We start from the raw sequence: 15936 nt of genomic DNA on the forward strand, positions 1-15936 counted from the left end.
TTAATATGTGATTCATTCAGAAACGGCTTTTCTGTATTTTCTCATCACTTTTGTAAACTTAAATTTAAATTTCTTTTTGTGAATGGATGTCTTGTTTGCATGTATTTCTGTGCACCACTGGTGTGCCTGGTTTCCTCTGAGGCCAGAGGAAGGCATCAGATCCCCTGGACCTGGGATGTGTGTCACAGTAAGTGCTGCGAACTGAACCCAGGTCATCTGTAGGATGTCTCTCCAGCACCAACAAACAAACCTTACAAAAATCCTATTATTTTGATACCTCACTCTTCTCCTGTAATCAACATTTTAAATTACTTTTCCATTTAGTTCTTTTTTTGCTATTTATAATATAAACTACAATGTGCACACCACTCTAACCCCAAGCTTTTTAACAAAGGACAAAAAAAAAAAAAAAAAAAAAGGACACACCTTTTGTCTATCTACAGTACAAGTTTCATTATGTGTACCAATTCTAACTAATACATACAGAATGGTAAATTCTGATTTAGGTAATGGTCATCTGGAGTAGAAGGTACAAAGATATCACCAAATGCTAAAACCCACTAGCTAAAAACTTAATGAGGAACTTCAAAATGACCAGGAGGTCAGCAGACAAAGCATTAGCCAATCCTCACACCACTGCACGTGAGACAGAAACTAGTTTGTATCATGAGGATGTCAGAATCAGGCCTATGTAAGTAACTACATCAAATAATGAACCTGAATAGAATCGAGCTGTTAGCTTTAACTCATGGGTCATAGGAAAATGACACCACAAGGAAGCAATGACCACAGCACAGGACAGCTGGCTCAGTCTTCCCATCAGATAAAGGCATGAGCTCAACAGGTAAGGCTTGTTTCCAATTAAAATGATAATCATAACACATAAGCAAACGTAACAGTTATTGTTTGGCTAATGATTTGTACAACCATAGAGCATTTCTAAAATAACTGGGAAATTTGCATATTTGCTGAATTTTAATAACATTTAGAAATTATTCTTTTTGTTGGCTGTGAGTCATATGATGGATATGTAAGAAAGGCTTTTCTCCAAAATTCTCTGCAATCAAGGGAGGAAATGAATGGTGAATCCGGGATCAAATCCTAGCACCCAGCCTCTGAAGAACAAAAGACCGTAAGATGCACTTTTCTGAAGAAGGGCTGAAGAGCTGGGCCTTTCTCAAAGAAGGCCATCGCAATCACTCCAAAGAAAGCCTTTAGACTTCAGAGCCGACCCAGTGATCACACCGTGTGCAGCATTAAAGGATTTCAGTTGTACTACAGAAGGCTCCTTAAAGCTACCATATATGGATTCTAGGGCCAACAAGATGGCCCGGCAGGTACAGGCACTTGCCATGCAAGTCCAGTGACCTGAGTTCAATCCCCAAGACCCAGGGAAAGGTGGAGGGAGATACCCAGCTCCCCAGTGTTGTCCCCTGACCTCCACACATGCACAAACATTAACACAGTCTATATATATGTGTTATACACACACACACACACACACACACACACACACACACACACACACACACACACACACACACACACACTCTAACTGGCACTTGAAATCATCTTAATAATGCCAATCTTAGGTGAATTTAAAAATGTTGGTCCTACTGTTGCCAATGCAGTTTAAGCCACCGTGAAAAACTGTCCAACACTGACTGCTAGAGTTGAATGTTATGTCTTAGTTACTTTTGCCATAGCTGAGACTTAAGGGAGAGGTGGGTTTTGGGGGCTCACAGCTCGAGCTTACAGTCCATCACACAGGGACGTCACAGCACTGGCACGTGAGGGAGCTGCATCCACAACCAAGAAGCTGAGATGGACAAATGCTTGTGCTCAGCTCACTTTCTCTTCTCTATAGTTCAGGGTTCGAGTCCAGGGAACGGCTACCTCCACTCTTCCCACTTCAAGAAACTAATTATGAAAATCTCCCCGAGGCTAACAATGACAGTGTGGAAACCCCAGGACTCAGCAATTCCACTCCTGGATCTGAACATCTGCTTAAAAGATATGGACAAAAATGTCCAAAAGAGACCCATTCCTAATTCATAACAGCTTCAAACCCAGAAGTTTACCCTAGCGCCCATCAACAACAATAAGCTAGTATAGTCATGGTGGAGCAGAGCTAACACTGAACAAACTAGAGTCACACAAATTACAACAATAACGCATGTAGTATGATTCCTCTTCCATGAAGCTCTAAGAGCGCTAAAGGTAGTCCAGGGTCCAGACAGTGGCTGCTCGTTATTCAGGGGTTAATGATTAGAAGAGGCAGAGACATGTTCAACTCTTTAAAATTCATTAGGTGAAGCAGAGTAGCACATGCTTATAATTCCAGCAACTTGGGAGGTGAACGAGGGAGGATCAAGGGTTCAAGGTCATCCTTGGCTACACAATGAGTTTGATGTCAGCCTGACCTTCAGGAGACTATCTCAAAAAGCGAAGTCAAAACAAAGTCCTATTCTCCTACACCAAGAACAATCATGTTTTCAGCAGTGGCTCTGAGATCCTATTTTAAAACTTTGCCAGTCACTATTCAACTTTACCACTGTAATGTAACAGCATCTGTAACAACACAAGAGGCCAATGGCCACAGCTGTATTCTAATAGTGTGAGTTACAAAGCCAGGCAAAGGGGCCATTTGCTCCTTGCCTGCTACTTCCAAGGATCAAGCCAATCTCAGAATTTTTTCTCAAGTATATGTTAACTCTACATAGAAATTCACCTAAAGCACAAGCTAGTCAAGACTGGAACCTGACTTTGTGTGGATCAATGTACCTACAAGGAACATATACGAGATGGGGGCGGGGAGATCAGTACCAAATCAACCAGATTACCCCAAAACTCCTTCTAGTTTTCTTCCTGCTTTCCTTCTGCACCTAATTCTAAGATGAAATTCCAGATACAAACAATTTCCTGTTTTCTTTTTCAGCTTTTTCTGTGTATAAGTGTAGAGGCATGTGTGTGCATGTGTGTGTAGGCCTGAAGTTGATGACAGGGATCATTCTCACTCTCTTCTACCTCATTCACCGAGGCAAGGTCTTTCAGTCAAACCCAGAGCTCATGGATGTCTAGTCTCACTGGCCAGCTTGCTCTGGGGAATGCCCAGTGGAGTGGCCTGACACGCCCACTCAGCAGTTACATGGCTGTGACATGGCTGTGACATGGATGTTACATGGATGTTACACGGATGCTAGAGATCCGAATGCCAGTCCTCGCGCTTGTGGGGCAAGGGTTTCACTACCACGCCATCTCCCCAACCCCCATGTTTTCTTGAAGCTAAGCATAAGAGGAAATGCTTCTGCCATTTCACTCATTTCCCTACGCTTTATTTTCTTTTCAATAAATAGAAATGAAAACTATTTAGCATTCTGAATACAACGGAACTGCAATGTTCTTAAAGAGAGCTCAAGGAAATTACCAGATGATCATGACCACTACTACAATGGTGGTGGGAATGAAAACTTCCTCTGTAGACTCATGTATCTGAACAACTGGTCTCCAGTCGGTGGCATTATTTGGGGGAATTTATGAACTTTCAGGCCATGAAGACTTGCTGTAGAAGTGTGTCACTGGGAGCTTCTTTGAGAATATATCACACTCCCGCACCCCCACTTCCAGCTCCTTCTTGCAGTGTCCCGTGTCCCGTGTCCCGTGTCATGAAATGGAGCCAGCCAGCTTCCTGCCCTGGCCGCCTCATGACATGTCTTCCTCACTATGACTCCCCCTCTGGGAACATAAGCCAAAATAAACTCTTTCTTCCTTAAGCCACTTCGGGTCACAGCATTTATCACAACAACAGAAAAATAACTAACAGCTACTGAGCTCACAAACTAGAAGCTACCAAGTTCTGTTCATGAAGATTCTCTTTTTTTTTCTTTTTTTCTTTTTGTTTGTTTGTTTGGTTTTTGAGACAGGGTCTCTCTGTGTAGCTTTGCGCCTTTCCTGGAACTCACTTGGTAGCCCAGGCTGGCCTCGAACTCACAGAGATCCGCCTGCCTCTGCCTCCCGAGTGCTGGGATTAAAGGCGTGCGCCACCACCGCCCGGCTTTCATGAAGATTCTCATAGGATGACTTTTATATCAGAGCCCTTCAAGTAAAGAACAGAGGCTAAAATAAATACTAAGTTACATCCTCTTATTTTCCGAGGTATATCCCAGCTTAGTCATAGAAAATTTTGAAGAGGTTAATGTTAGGGGCTGCAGAAGTGGCTCAATGATGAAGAGCACTGGCTCTTCCCGGGGACCCAAGTTCACTCCCCAGTATCCATGCTGGAAGCTCACAACTGCCTATAACTCCAGCTCCAAGGGACCCTATACCCTCTTCTGGCCTCTGTGGTTATCCACAGATACATGGCAGATATACAGATGCACATATAAACAAAAAATTTAAATTATCATTTAATTTCCTGATTATAAAAAAATACCTATATAAAAACTGCAACAAACCTAAAGATACAATAAAGGAAATCCAAGCTGTGGCTATCTTTTCATCTACACTCCACCTCTTTAAAGCTCTGATCATCAGAGATGTGCTCTAATTGATAGTTTACAATGTTTATCAATTTATTGAACAGGACTGGAAACACACCTGAGGATATCCAGAATACGCCGGGCCACTGGGATGTACGCCAGAGCTTGGAGGTGCTGCTGCGTTCTGATAAGCAGGCTGAAGAGTCGGGTAGCCATAGCCGAAAGGCTTTGCTACTTTTGTGGGGTGAGGAGCCGTGGGAGCAGGGGCTGCAGACAGAGCCTGGGCGAGGGTGGGGTTAGGTTCCGGGGCACGATCAGGAACAGGGCTACTTGCTGAAGAAGAATGCATATCTGTCAAAGAAAAAATTGAGGTGTTCACAACCCCAAATCAGGATGATAAGCAATAATCCTTGGCATTTTTTTTTTCTTTTCAAAATGTTTTACTGTGACAAATGCGAAATATATAGCAACTAGAAAGAGTAGATCACTGAACCCATGTACAAATCATCCAAGGTCAGTAGCTATCAATATTCTATCAATCATTTTACGTACTGCTTTGTCCTATGGATGATGTCAACAACAAATTCCTCAGCTGGTACTTCTAATAATACCACACACAGCCAACACAGTAGTGTATATTTTTGTTTTTTAATTCTCTCAGCAGAACTGGAGCTAAGGAGCAGAAATCAAAGCAAGGCAATTAAGACTGTAAATAAATTACTCTTTTCTCTAAATTGCCCTTTATCCAACCCTTAATGCAAACTGCCCACCCGGAGAGGAGTGACAAACTCCTACAATCCCCTAGAAACCTGCATTCTTTGCATAGATAAATTACGAGTAGAATGTGAAAAACGGTGTCTAAAACTTCCACAACAACATCTGGCATCATTAAGTGCCTAAGAAACTTTAGTGACTGGATGTTCTTTATTTTTATTTAAACTTAAAAATAAATTTTCAAAAATTTCAGTAAAACTGGACAAAATGGAAAACTCAGCAGCACACACAAAAAGAAAACTAAAATTTCGTATGCAGCCAATTTAAGATGTTGGTAGACTGACTTGGTTTTATTTAAATCAACTCTGTAAGTTATAGTCACTTGATCTTTTCTTTTCTTTTCTTTTTTTTTTTTTTTGGTTTTTCGAGACAGGGTTTCTCTGTGTAGCTTTGCGCCTTTCCTGGAGCTCACTTGGTAGCCCAGGCTGGCCTGGAACTCACAGAGATCTGCCTGGCTCTGCCTCCCGAGTGCTGGGATTAAAGGCGTGCGCCACCAAAGCCCGGCTATCTTTTCATATCAAAATGGTATTCTTTACCAGCTATAAGAGTCTGCAAAAACATATCCTGAAAAGCACATGACAATAAAAACTCATTGTTCAAAGGTCTCTTGAAGAATCCCACCCCCTTTTTGACTGTTTGAATCTGTAAGATGCCTGTAGATACTTTGCCACCACCCTGTCACACACGCAAGCACGCACACGCTCCTGGACTCTCACCAACTTGCAGACTTCTCATGAGAAGCTCAACCTCAGTGCAGCCCTAATTCTCACACTTCCTGCTTGTTGCTCTTCGTTGGGAGAGAAACCCAGGCAGAGGGGTCTCTTAAATGGTAACAGTTTAAGTAACAGATGTAAGATAGAGCATTTTAAGCACAGAGGTCTAACTAAATTTCTCCTTTAGGAAAAAATAATACTTGCTATGTTTTTAAGTTTTAAGTCCTTTCCTAGTGCCAAACACATAGAAGGCAGGCCTTCAATTCATTTATTATTATCACTACAGGTATTTGCATAGTTCCTTAATTTGACTGCAGAAATAAATAAATACAAACCTGCCCGAGGTCACAGACATACAGTCAAAGCAGTTTACTACAAGACTAAAATTTGTTGGTTGAATGAACACAGACAGATAAACCATACCAATGTCTGGCACGTGGGCCTTCATCTTTGAGCTGTATGTACTTCAAGGAACGTTTACCTCAGGCTAGTTTGGAGCTTGTGAAAGAACACTGAGCTGCAGAAGGCACCTTCAGTACAAGAAGCACCTCTCGGACACTATGTGGTAATAGCAATTGTGACTGAAGTGGTTCCTAAACTCTACACACATACACACCCATCACTTCCTAGGAAGAAAAATACTAGACCACAAAAGACTGTTATTCAAACTTTGTTTAAAGTCAGAGGGACTGGGCGGTGGTGGCGCACGCCTTTAATCTCAGCACTCGGGAGGCAGAGCCAGGCAGATCTCTGTGAGTTCAAGGCCAACCTGGTCTACAGAGTGAGTTCCAGGACAGGCACCAAAGCTACACAGTACACAGAGAAACCCTGTTTCAAAAAACCAAAAAAAAGAAAAAGAAAAAAATATAAGTCAGAGGGAACCGAACACTAAGCTGAGGATGAAATTCTCTCCTGGTTCATGGTGTGATGACAGTGTTTCTCAGGTATAAGGCGCTACAGCTTCAGCTCCATTTCATCCTGGGGAAAGTGATGTCATCAAAGTGATAAGGACTCACAGAGAAAGACAGAGTTATCTGTTGTCATCATTCTGAATGCTGAAGTCGTGAAGGGAAGGAGCGTGCCAGGTGTGTGTCAGTGACAGGAGACAGGGACATAAGGAAGATTGCAGTGTAAGTTACTATAATGAAATGACTACTTGTTACAAGAGTTCATTTATTTTCTGTTACTACCACCCACTATTCCTCTACCTCCTCATGCAATAAAATTATTTCCAGATGTAATTAAGAACGATGCCTCTAACGGCTTGGAAAGATGGCTCAGCAGTTGAGAGCACTTGCTCTTGCAGAGGACGTGGGTTCAGTTGCCAAGGCTCACAACCCTCTGTAACTCTAGCACCAGGAAATGCAACCCCCTCTTCTGATCAGGAACACACATGATACATTCATATATGTGTATGTAGGTAAAACTTTTACACATGTGAAATAAAAAGTGATGCATCTACAACCTACTCCCAGGTGGCTTTTCACCACACGGAGGCACCGGGAGCCATGGGGGAGTAAGGAATCAATAATTATCCTCAGAGCTTACGAGAGGGGACTCAAGACCTATGCATACCAACAAAAATAGCACAATTTAAGGAGCCAGTTTTTAAAAGAAGGGGAAAGAAGAACGGTGTTCCCTAGTAAATAATTTTTTTTTAGAAAGAAAAAAGAAAAAAAATCAAAATAACGAATTTCTTCAGGCCACCAGAAACAACGTGCATGGCTGACACACGACAATATTAAGGCCGAAAGATGCAGGAAAATGTCCCACTTTTTCTGTTAAAAATGCAGTCTGCTTTTGCTATGATCACAGTCCCCTTTAAAGTGACTGGTGGCCAGTGACTTCAGTGAACAGTGCAAGCCCTATGCACGTTACCTGGGTAGCTGCCTCCTTCCAGGGCGTCGTAGCTGTTGGGCAGGGGTGAGGCGCTGCTTGTGGTGGAAGAGCTGTCGACACCTGGAAGGGAAAGAGACACCTGCTAAGGTCACAGTGGCGGACGCCTCCCCACTACTGCCGGCACGGGACTAGGGATGGATTGGCTCAACTAGGAAAACTCCCAACGCTTGGAAAAATTAAAATGACTGATGTTTGAAAACAGTCTCACACGCACGCACGCACGCACGCATGCACACACGCACGCACGCACGCGCACACATATTATCCAAATGGCTCTGCAGGTAAAGGCACCTGCCATGATAGACTGAACAACTGACCACCTGAATCTGATCCCAACAGAGAAAACCAACTCTGGAAAGTTGCACCCTGACCTCCACATACTGGCCATGGCCACCCCAACAAATACATAAATGTAATAAAAAATCATTTTGAAAGATTAACAAATAATGGTGGGGAGAATATGCGGCTGATGGGTAGAATAAAATTTGGTTAGACATACATTAACTTCAAGAATAAACATCAAACTCTAAAAATAAGCAAATATAAATTTAGGGCTAGCAGATACTTTAATGGAACCATATCTGAAATATTACATCTATCAAGGTATCAAATACACTTTATTAGTATTAGGAAGTTTAAGATAATTAAGATGACTTTTAGCAGAGCAGAGCTGTTTCATACATTCATCAAAGACCCTGGGGCTCGAAAGATGGTTCAGCAGTTAAGAGATCTTCTATAGAGGACCTAGGTTCGATTCCCAGCACCCACATGGCAGCTCCTAACTAGCTGTAGCTCCAGTTCCAGAGGATCTGATGTCCTCTTGTGACCTCTTGAGCACACATGTGGTACATATATACATACATGCAGGCAAAACACTCATACACACACAAAAAAAGCCAATAAATAAATAAATAAATCAAGAAGACTTTATGGTTTGAGTTTCTTCCACATAACATGAAAGTATTTTTGTGCCTCTATTTATCGTGTGCAGAATACAGATCAGACAACAGCCACCACACTGAAAGGGGAACATCAATGGAAACCATGCTAGTAAACACAGACATCAGACAATGAGAACTTACTGTTTGTGCCCATTCAAACCGGCTAGATTAAGAAAAGCTGAGTGGTGCTAGGACACATGGGAGAACAGAACATGAGATACAGTTCTTTCATTCATTCACTCAACAAATACTTCACTGGGAATCTTGGGTAAAAACACTAGAGTTGCACTGATCTATAGAAAATGCATATGGCCCCTATTCTAGAGACCAAAGTGACAACTCTTGTACGGAGGTTCCCCCTGGCTCTTAACTGGGCTATAACCAGGATTTAGGTTTCCTTTTCTATTTATCTGACCTGTTCACCCAGTATGTATTCTACGCTGAGCACACCCTGCCCCACCTCTCCCCTCCCATCAGTTCCTTTGTGCACACAGACAGTTTCACTTCCACTTCCATGTCATTGCTGTGTGCGTGAGTTTACACACTTACACAGGAATCAGAGGTGAGAGCAAACACACACATTTTGTCTTTCTATGACTGATTTCATTCACTTGATACGACCATCTCAGGTTTCATTGTCCCTACAAACAACTTACACTCTTTATGCCTGAAAACAAAACCTCCACTGTATATAAAAATCACTTTTTATTTATCTATTCCTCTGTTGTTGGACACCTCGGTTCAAACTACATTTTAGCTTGGTTTTTAACTGTGATGTAAAAAGAATGGGCATGCATAACTATCCTTCACTGAATATAACCTTCCGATAACCATAAGAACTAACTGTATTAACTAAGAACATGATCAACAGTTATTTGTATAGGGAAGTTTTATTCTCAGCAAAGAATATGATTTCAAAGCAGAAAAATGCAAGTGGAGAGTCTGCCATTTACCTGCTATATAACTTTAGGTCAGTTAGCACTTCAACAAGCACATGGCTAGCTAGAGCTCAGGAGGTAAAGGCAGGTGCCACCAAGGCTAACTACTTGTTAGAAGACTATTTATTAACAGCACCTCTCTTATGGTGATGAAGTAGAATGCTATGTATACATACGCCACTTCTCTTAATGAAGATGGAAAGTAATGGTTCTCTCTGTTCACATATATAACTCAAGCAAAATGCTGATTGGTGTACAGGGTCAAAGGTCTCTCAGTGTTGGGCACAGTGGCACACACCTATAATCCTGGACTTAGGAGGCTCAATATTAAGCTTAAACCTGGAATACCTAGTGAGATCCTGTCACCAAAACAGACTGCAGTACTGGCATTAAAAAAATATGCTAACGGCCGGTGTGGTAGTATATGCCTGTAATTCTAACACTCAGAAAGCTGAGGCTACATAACAACACCCCATCTCAAAACAAATAACAAACAAGCAAACAAACACAAACACGCAACACAAGTAATCACCAACAGATGATGGCAAAACCAAATGTGCTGTAGCTAGTATAATGGACTACAAGTCAGTCAAGAGGAATTAAGTGGTCATAATTGCTACAATGTGAACAAATCTTGAAAAGGTGCTTAGGGGAAAAGGCCAGGCAAGAGGGAGTGCGTGTACTGTACAGTCCTATTTTAGCAGATCCCTAGAACAGTCAATCTAGAGTCAGAGGGTAGACTAGTAGCCACTGTGCGCCAAGGGGACAGTAAAAGGAGGAGCCACAGCTTAATGAGTAAAAGGTTCTTTCCCATGACAAAAATGCTTCGTCCTATTGAACTCAACCTCCTTTAGTACATCACAAAGCTAGCCAGCACCACGAGAGAGTGCGGCCCAGCACAGGAGGGGTACGATAAAATGACCATTGCCTAAGTGTTCACTACAACCACACGACTCTTGAAAACCTAGAACTCCATGTGCTGAGTATACAGAAGGCAGAGAGCACATGAAAGGATGCTCAGCATCACCAGCTATTAGAGTAATGGGAATCAAAACAGTAACACGGTTCCAGCTTCACATCCACCAAGACAGTTAAAAACCAAAAAGACCCATAAGAGCATTTTTGTGGTCAAGATACAGAAAAACTGGAAACTTCACGGAACTGTATAACAGTTTGGCTGCTTTAGAAAACAGTATGGCAATTTCTAAAAATACAGTTACTATATGACCAAGAAATGTCATTAAGATCAATGAAAATAAATCTTCACAAAAACTTACTGACAATGTTCATAGTAGAAGACTAATTATAGCCAAAAAAAAAAAAGAGAGAGAGAGAGAGAGAAACAACCCAAATGTCCACCACCAACTCAGAAATAAGGAAATAAAAGGTGATAACAAAATGGCCTGGGTGCGGGCCAATGAAGAGGAATGAAGTGCTGATTCAGGTGACAGCATGGATGAGCCTTACATACGATGCTCAGAGAAGCCAGTCAGTCACAAAGCACTCAGCAGTGGTCTCAGCTATCTGCTGCTCAGGAAGGGAGAATGCGAAGTGACTGCTGAAAGAGAAAGTTTCTATTCTGAGGCAAAATGAACGCTCTGCAATACTGACGGTAATAAAGTAAGAAAGCAGTAAAACTTGCTGAGCAGTACATAAAGTAAGTTGATTTTATGGTATGAGTTATACCCCAATAAAACTGCTATAAAATACTATGGTAAGGCAAAAGTAGGCAGATCTCTATGAGTTCAAGGCCAACCTGGTCTACATAGTGAGTTCCAGGCCAGCCAACGCTACATAGTGAGACCCTGTCTCATAACAAACACCAACCTCCATCTATGGTATATTCTACCAAAAAGTGGTTTAAATGTAACTATATAAAAATAATAGCTGGGCCGTGGTGGCGCACACCTTTAAATACAACATTCGGGAGGCAGAGGCAGGCAGATCTCTGTGAGTTCGAGGCCAACCTGGGCTACAGAGTGAGTTTCAGGAAAGGTGCAAAGCTACACAGAGAAACCCTGTCTCGAAAAACAAAAAAAGATGCACATCTGGGGCTGGAGAGATGGCTCAGAGGTTAAGAGCATTGACTGCTCCTCCAAAGGTCATGAGTTCAGTTCCCAGCAACCACATGGTGGCTCACAACCACCTGTAATGAGATTTGATGCCCTCTTCTGGTCTGCAGGGACACATGCAGGCAAAATGCTGTATACATAATAAATAAAACTTAAAATATATAATAATAATAATAATAATAATAATAATAATAATAATTAATAATAATAATAATTTTTGCTGGGCATGGTGATGCACACCTTCCAGCACTCAGGAGGCACTGTGAGTCTAAGCCAGTGGTTCTCAACCGTCCTAATACACTTTTCATAACACATTGAACAATAATACCCTTTCATACAGTTTCTCATGTTGTGGTGGCCCCAACCATAAAGTTATTTTCATTGCTACTTCCTAACTGACATGTAGGCTATCTGATACGTGACCCTGTGGGGCTAGAGACCCCCAGGTTGAGAACCACTGCCATATGGTGACTTCAAACTGTCTGTAACTCCAGTTTCAGGTGACCCAGTGCCCTCTTGCTCCTTGGCCTCAGGTACACACGCAGTGCACATACATGCAGACAAACACTCATAAACATAAATGAACAACTCTGGGACTGGAGAGATGGCTCAGCTGTTAAGAGCACTCACTGCCTGCTCTCCCAGAGGACCTAAGTTCTGTTCCCAGCACCCTCAAGGTGCTTCCCAACTATCTTAATCTCTAGTTCCAGGGGATTCAACACCCTTTTCTGACCTCCGTGTACAACAGGCTCTTCCATCCAAACCTAATAACCTGAGTTAGACTGCCAGGATCAACACAACCGAGGAGAGACTCCCACAAGTTGTTGTGACCTCCACTGACAGGCTGTGGCATACACGCATCCCATATAAACACACACATACAAAGGAATGCTTAAAAAAAAATCTTAGTAACAAAATCTCAAATAATTATTCTTGAAAAAGAATGAAGCCAAAGATAAGAAGATATTCATATCAAATTATTACCGACCATACTTCTATCTAATCCCGAATCAGAGGCTCTTTCATGGCAAGTCAATGTTAAAATTTTAATATATTAAAAATTTGCTCATTTTGAAGTTGACACAAACTCCCACCCCTGAACAAACAGCTATTGCAATTGATATCTCCTAAAGGGAAATCAGTTTTCTTCAATGGAGTGTCATTTTGTGTATCAACCACACTACAAGCCAAGCATCCCTAGGAGTGCTGGCTAACACAAAACGGACTCCATTCTCTCTCTCTCTCTCTCTCTCTCTCTCTCTCTCTCTCTCTCTCTCTCTCTCTCTCTCTCTCTCTCTTGTCTTACTGATTTTCTTTCTCTTTTAGCATCTGTTCTGATTTTCATTTTTTGCTATTTTTTCTTTTTTTGAGAGAGAATGAGAACTCGAGGCTGCATGGGGAGCACAGTGGAAGGATTAGGAGATGGGGTAGAGAGACTATCCTAAAAATAATACTATATGAAAAAAATTTAATACAAGTTTAAAAATTGCCCATCTTAATAATGCCGTAGCTACAAACTTTCCAAGTATTACTGTACTAAACATGCACACATGCAAACATGTATGAAACCTGTATGTTGACATTCTGAACACGCTTAAAGACATCTCCATGAATTAACTACAATCCTAAAGGAAAACCATCTAAACAACCTACACACTGTAACCCTTCAAACTATGGCTTACACTTGGCTCAAACCCTCACTTCTCAAGACTGTGGGATCATGGTCCCTCTTCCCTCACAATGTAGCTATACCACACGCCTACCAACCAGCACACCTCCTTCTCCCCTTGTGTTCAAGGCTATTCCACTCTAGTCTGATTTCCCTTCTCCACTTGAGAAATCTTTCCTTATGCCAGTAGAAAAGCATTTCCTCTCCAGGTAAGGAATCGTTTAAAATCCCAAATCAAGTTGTACTATAGTTATAAATGCTGTTTCCCTATCCTAAGTATTTGTGGAGGCCACTGTATACTTCTTTAGAACAAAAATACAGACTGAACATTTCTTATCTGAAATACACGGAACCAGAAAGGTTTCAGTTTAAAATTTTTTTTCAGGTTCTAGAACATTTATATATAAAAGATGAGGTATATTTGAAACCAAATCTAAACATAGAATCATTTATATTTCACACGGACCTTAAACATGGGGTCAAAAAGTAATCTTCCATATTTCTAGTGCATCTAGGATTAACTATGACCTACCGTAAGGAAAGTACAATTGTCCTCTTGAGTCATGTTGGTACTGAAAAGGTTTTAGCTTTTGTAGCAATTCACACTCCAGATTAGGGAAATGCTATCTGGCCCATTTCCATGTGAAAGCTAATTTTAGATAAATGAACAGTTTGATGGATTATCCCCCTATAAACCTTAGGTAGCTCTAGGTTCCTCAGTCTCCTTATACCACAAGTGTGAGAATGAAAAGGCCAGGTGTGGGAAATGTCTAGGAATGGAGTTCACTTTTGTCTCACAAAAAACAGAGGAGGAAGAAAGAAGGGGTGAGAATGAGCACTCACCTGCACTACACAAGGAGACCCTGGCTCAAAAAGAAGTACAGACAGCACAGGCTCCCTGAAGCTGAGAAAAGAGAAAAACCCTGGGGCCTGAAGACAAGGCCCAGGCTGTCCTCCAGGGCTCAACAAAGACCACAGTATTTCCTAGTACTGTCCAATTTCAAGTCAACTGTGTAAACAGAGGTTCTGCTTCCCACAACTTACAGAAATCATGCAGAAAAAGGAAAGGGCGACTCCATGTTCACCACCTACTGGTTGAGAAAAAGTGGGTACCCTATACCTCTGACCTGTTCCTTATTAGTAACAGGTTTTAATAATAGCACCCACCCAGGACTAGAAGGATTCCCCCAGAGTCATAGACACACATGAAATGCACAATGCACACTAATGATACTAAAGGAATGTTCTTCCCTTCTCTTTCTATCTCCTCACGCCCAAGCAGTGTTATACCTACAAGGGAGGAAGAAGACATCAGAGCCCATCTAAAGACACTGCCACCAGCCAAATCCAGAACAAGATGCTATCAGGGGTCCTCATAAAAATAAGCCCATCTCATCAATACAGAACCCAAGAGTCTGAAAATATTAATGATACTAAAGCAATGGGTAACAGCTAAATAAAGAACATGGTATTCAGGACTGGAGCGATGGCTCAGCAGCTGGAGTACTTGCTGAGCAATGAGGACCAGAGTTCAGAACTCAGCACCGACATAGCAATCCCTTGCATGCCTGCATTTTCAGCGCCAAGAACTCCAAAGCACTCGCCTGACCTCTGCTTGTGTACAGACTCACGCATCAGCACATGATATGTACATACATAAGAATTAAAACACAAAAACCAGTACATTTGCCCATCTCAAAGAATCTCTCCAAAGCACTCATTAGCTTCAACAAGGCAGAGTGACTTTCAGGAGTCTGTGTGGCATCTACCACCTTAACAGAATGCTTGCTGTTAACTTCATCAATATGGAACAGGCATCACCAGGGGTACTGCAAATACAACACTGCTTTAGAAATCCTGTCGGAGCTGTGTGCTCTAAGCCCAGTGTGGCCGTGAACACATGTAATTCCAGCAGCCAGGGGGTGGAGGCAAGAGTTCAAGGCCAGCCTTGACTCTACAGAGACTATGAGACCAACATGGACTACATGACGCTGCCTCAATAAATCAAAACAGCAGCAATAAAAAGGAAAAACTATGATCTGACTCTAATAATCAGGAAACATTTTAAAAAATAATTGGCTTGTGTAAATGGAAGTTCCCAGAAACAAGCCACCCCTGTGTTAAACAAGATACAAGATAGCGACAGGTTTTAGAAAGCAAGTATGCTAGCGGCTGAAAGCCAAAATTATTTTGAACTAGCTTTAGCTCCCTTACTAGTCATTTATTTCCTACCTGTGTGTGTGTGTGTGTGTGTGTGTGTGTGTGTGTGTGTGTGTGTGTCCTAACAGTCTCATGACTTATTAGGTAAATCCTTCTAGAATGTACACAGAGACTCAACCTCCACCAATGCAACAAGAATGTCAATCAGATCCTATCTCAGAAGCACAGCAGAGGTTCCCCCATCTTGCTGTGTATCCTGTCTACCTGGTGTTTCCACCAATGTATTTGAAGA

General features: G+C 41.9%; 1 protein-coding gene across 3 annotated transcripts in view; it reads right to left on the minus strand.

Annotated features, from left to right (window-relative positions):
* Sec24b (SEC24 homolog B, COPII component) overlaps positions 1 to 15936 on the minus strand; it is a 79684-nt gene that overhangs the window by 25182 nt on the left and 38566 nt on the right. For all 3 annotated transcript variants that reach the window (XM_076574982.1, XM_076574983.1, XM_076574981.1), the window contains 2 exons: positions 7844 to 7924; positions 4597 to 4829 (listed from right to left, as the gene is read on the minus strand). In XM_076574982.1, the coding sequence (XP_076431097.1) occupies positions 4597 to 4829; positions 7844 to 7924 (314 nt within the window). The remainder of the gene's footprint in view (positions 1 to 4596; positions 4830 to 7843; positions 7925 to 15936) is intronic.

The sequence above is a fragment of the Peromyscus maniculatus genome, chromosome 6 (genome assembly GCF_049852395.1).
Source record: "Peromyscus maniculatus bairdii isolate BWxNUB_F1_BW_parent chromosome 6, HU_Pman_BW_mat_3.1, whole genome shotgun sequence".
NCBI lineage: Eukaryota > Metazoa > Chordata > Mammalia > Rodentia > Cricetidae > Peromyscus > Peromyscus maniculatus.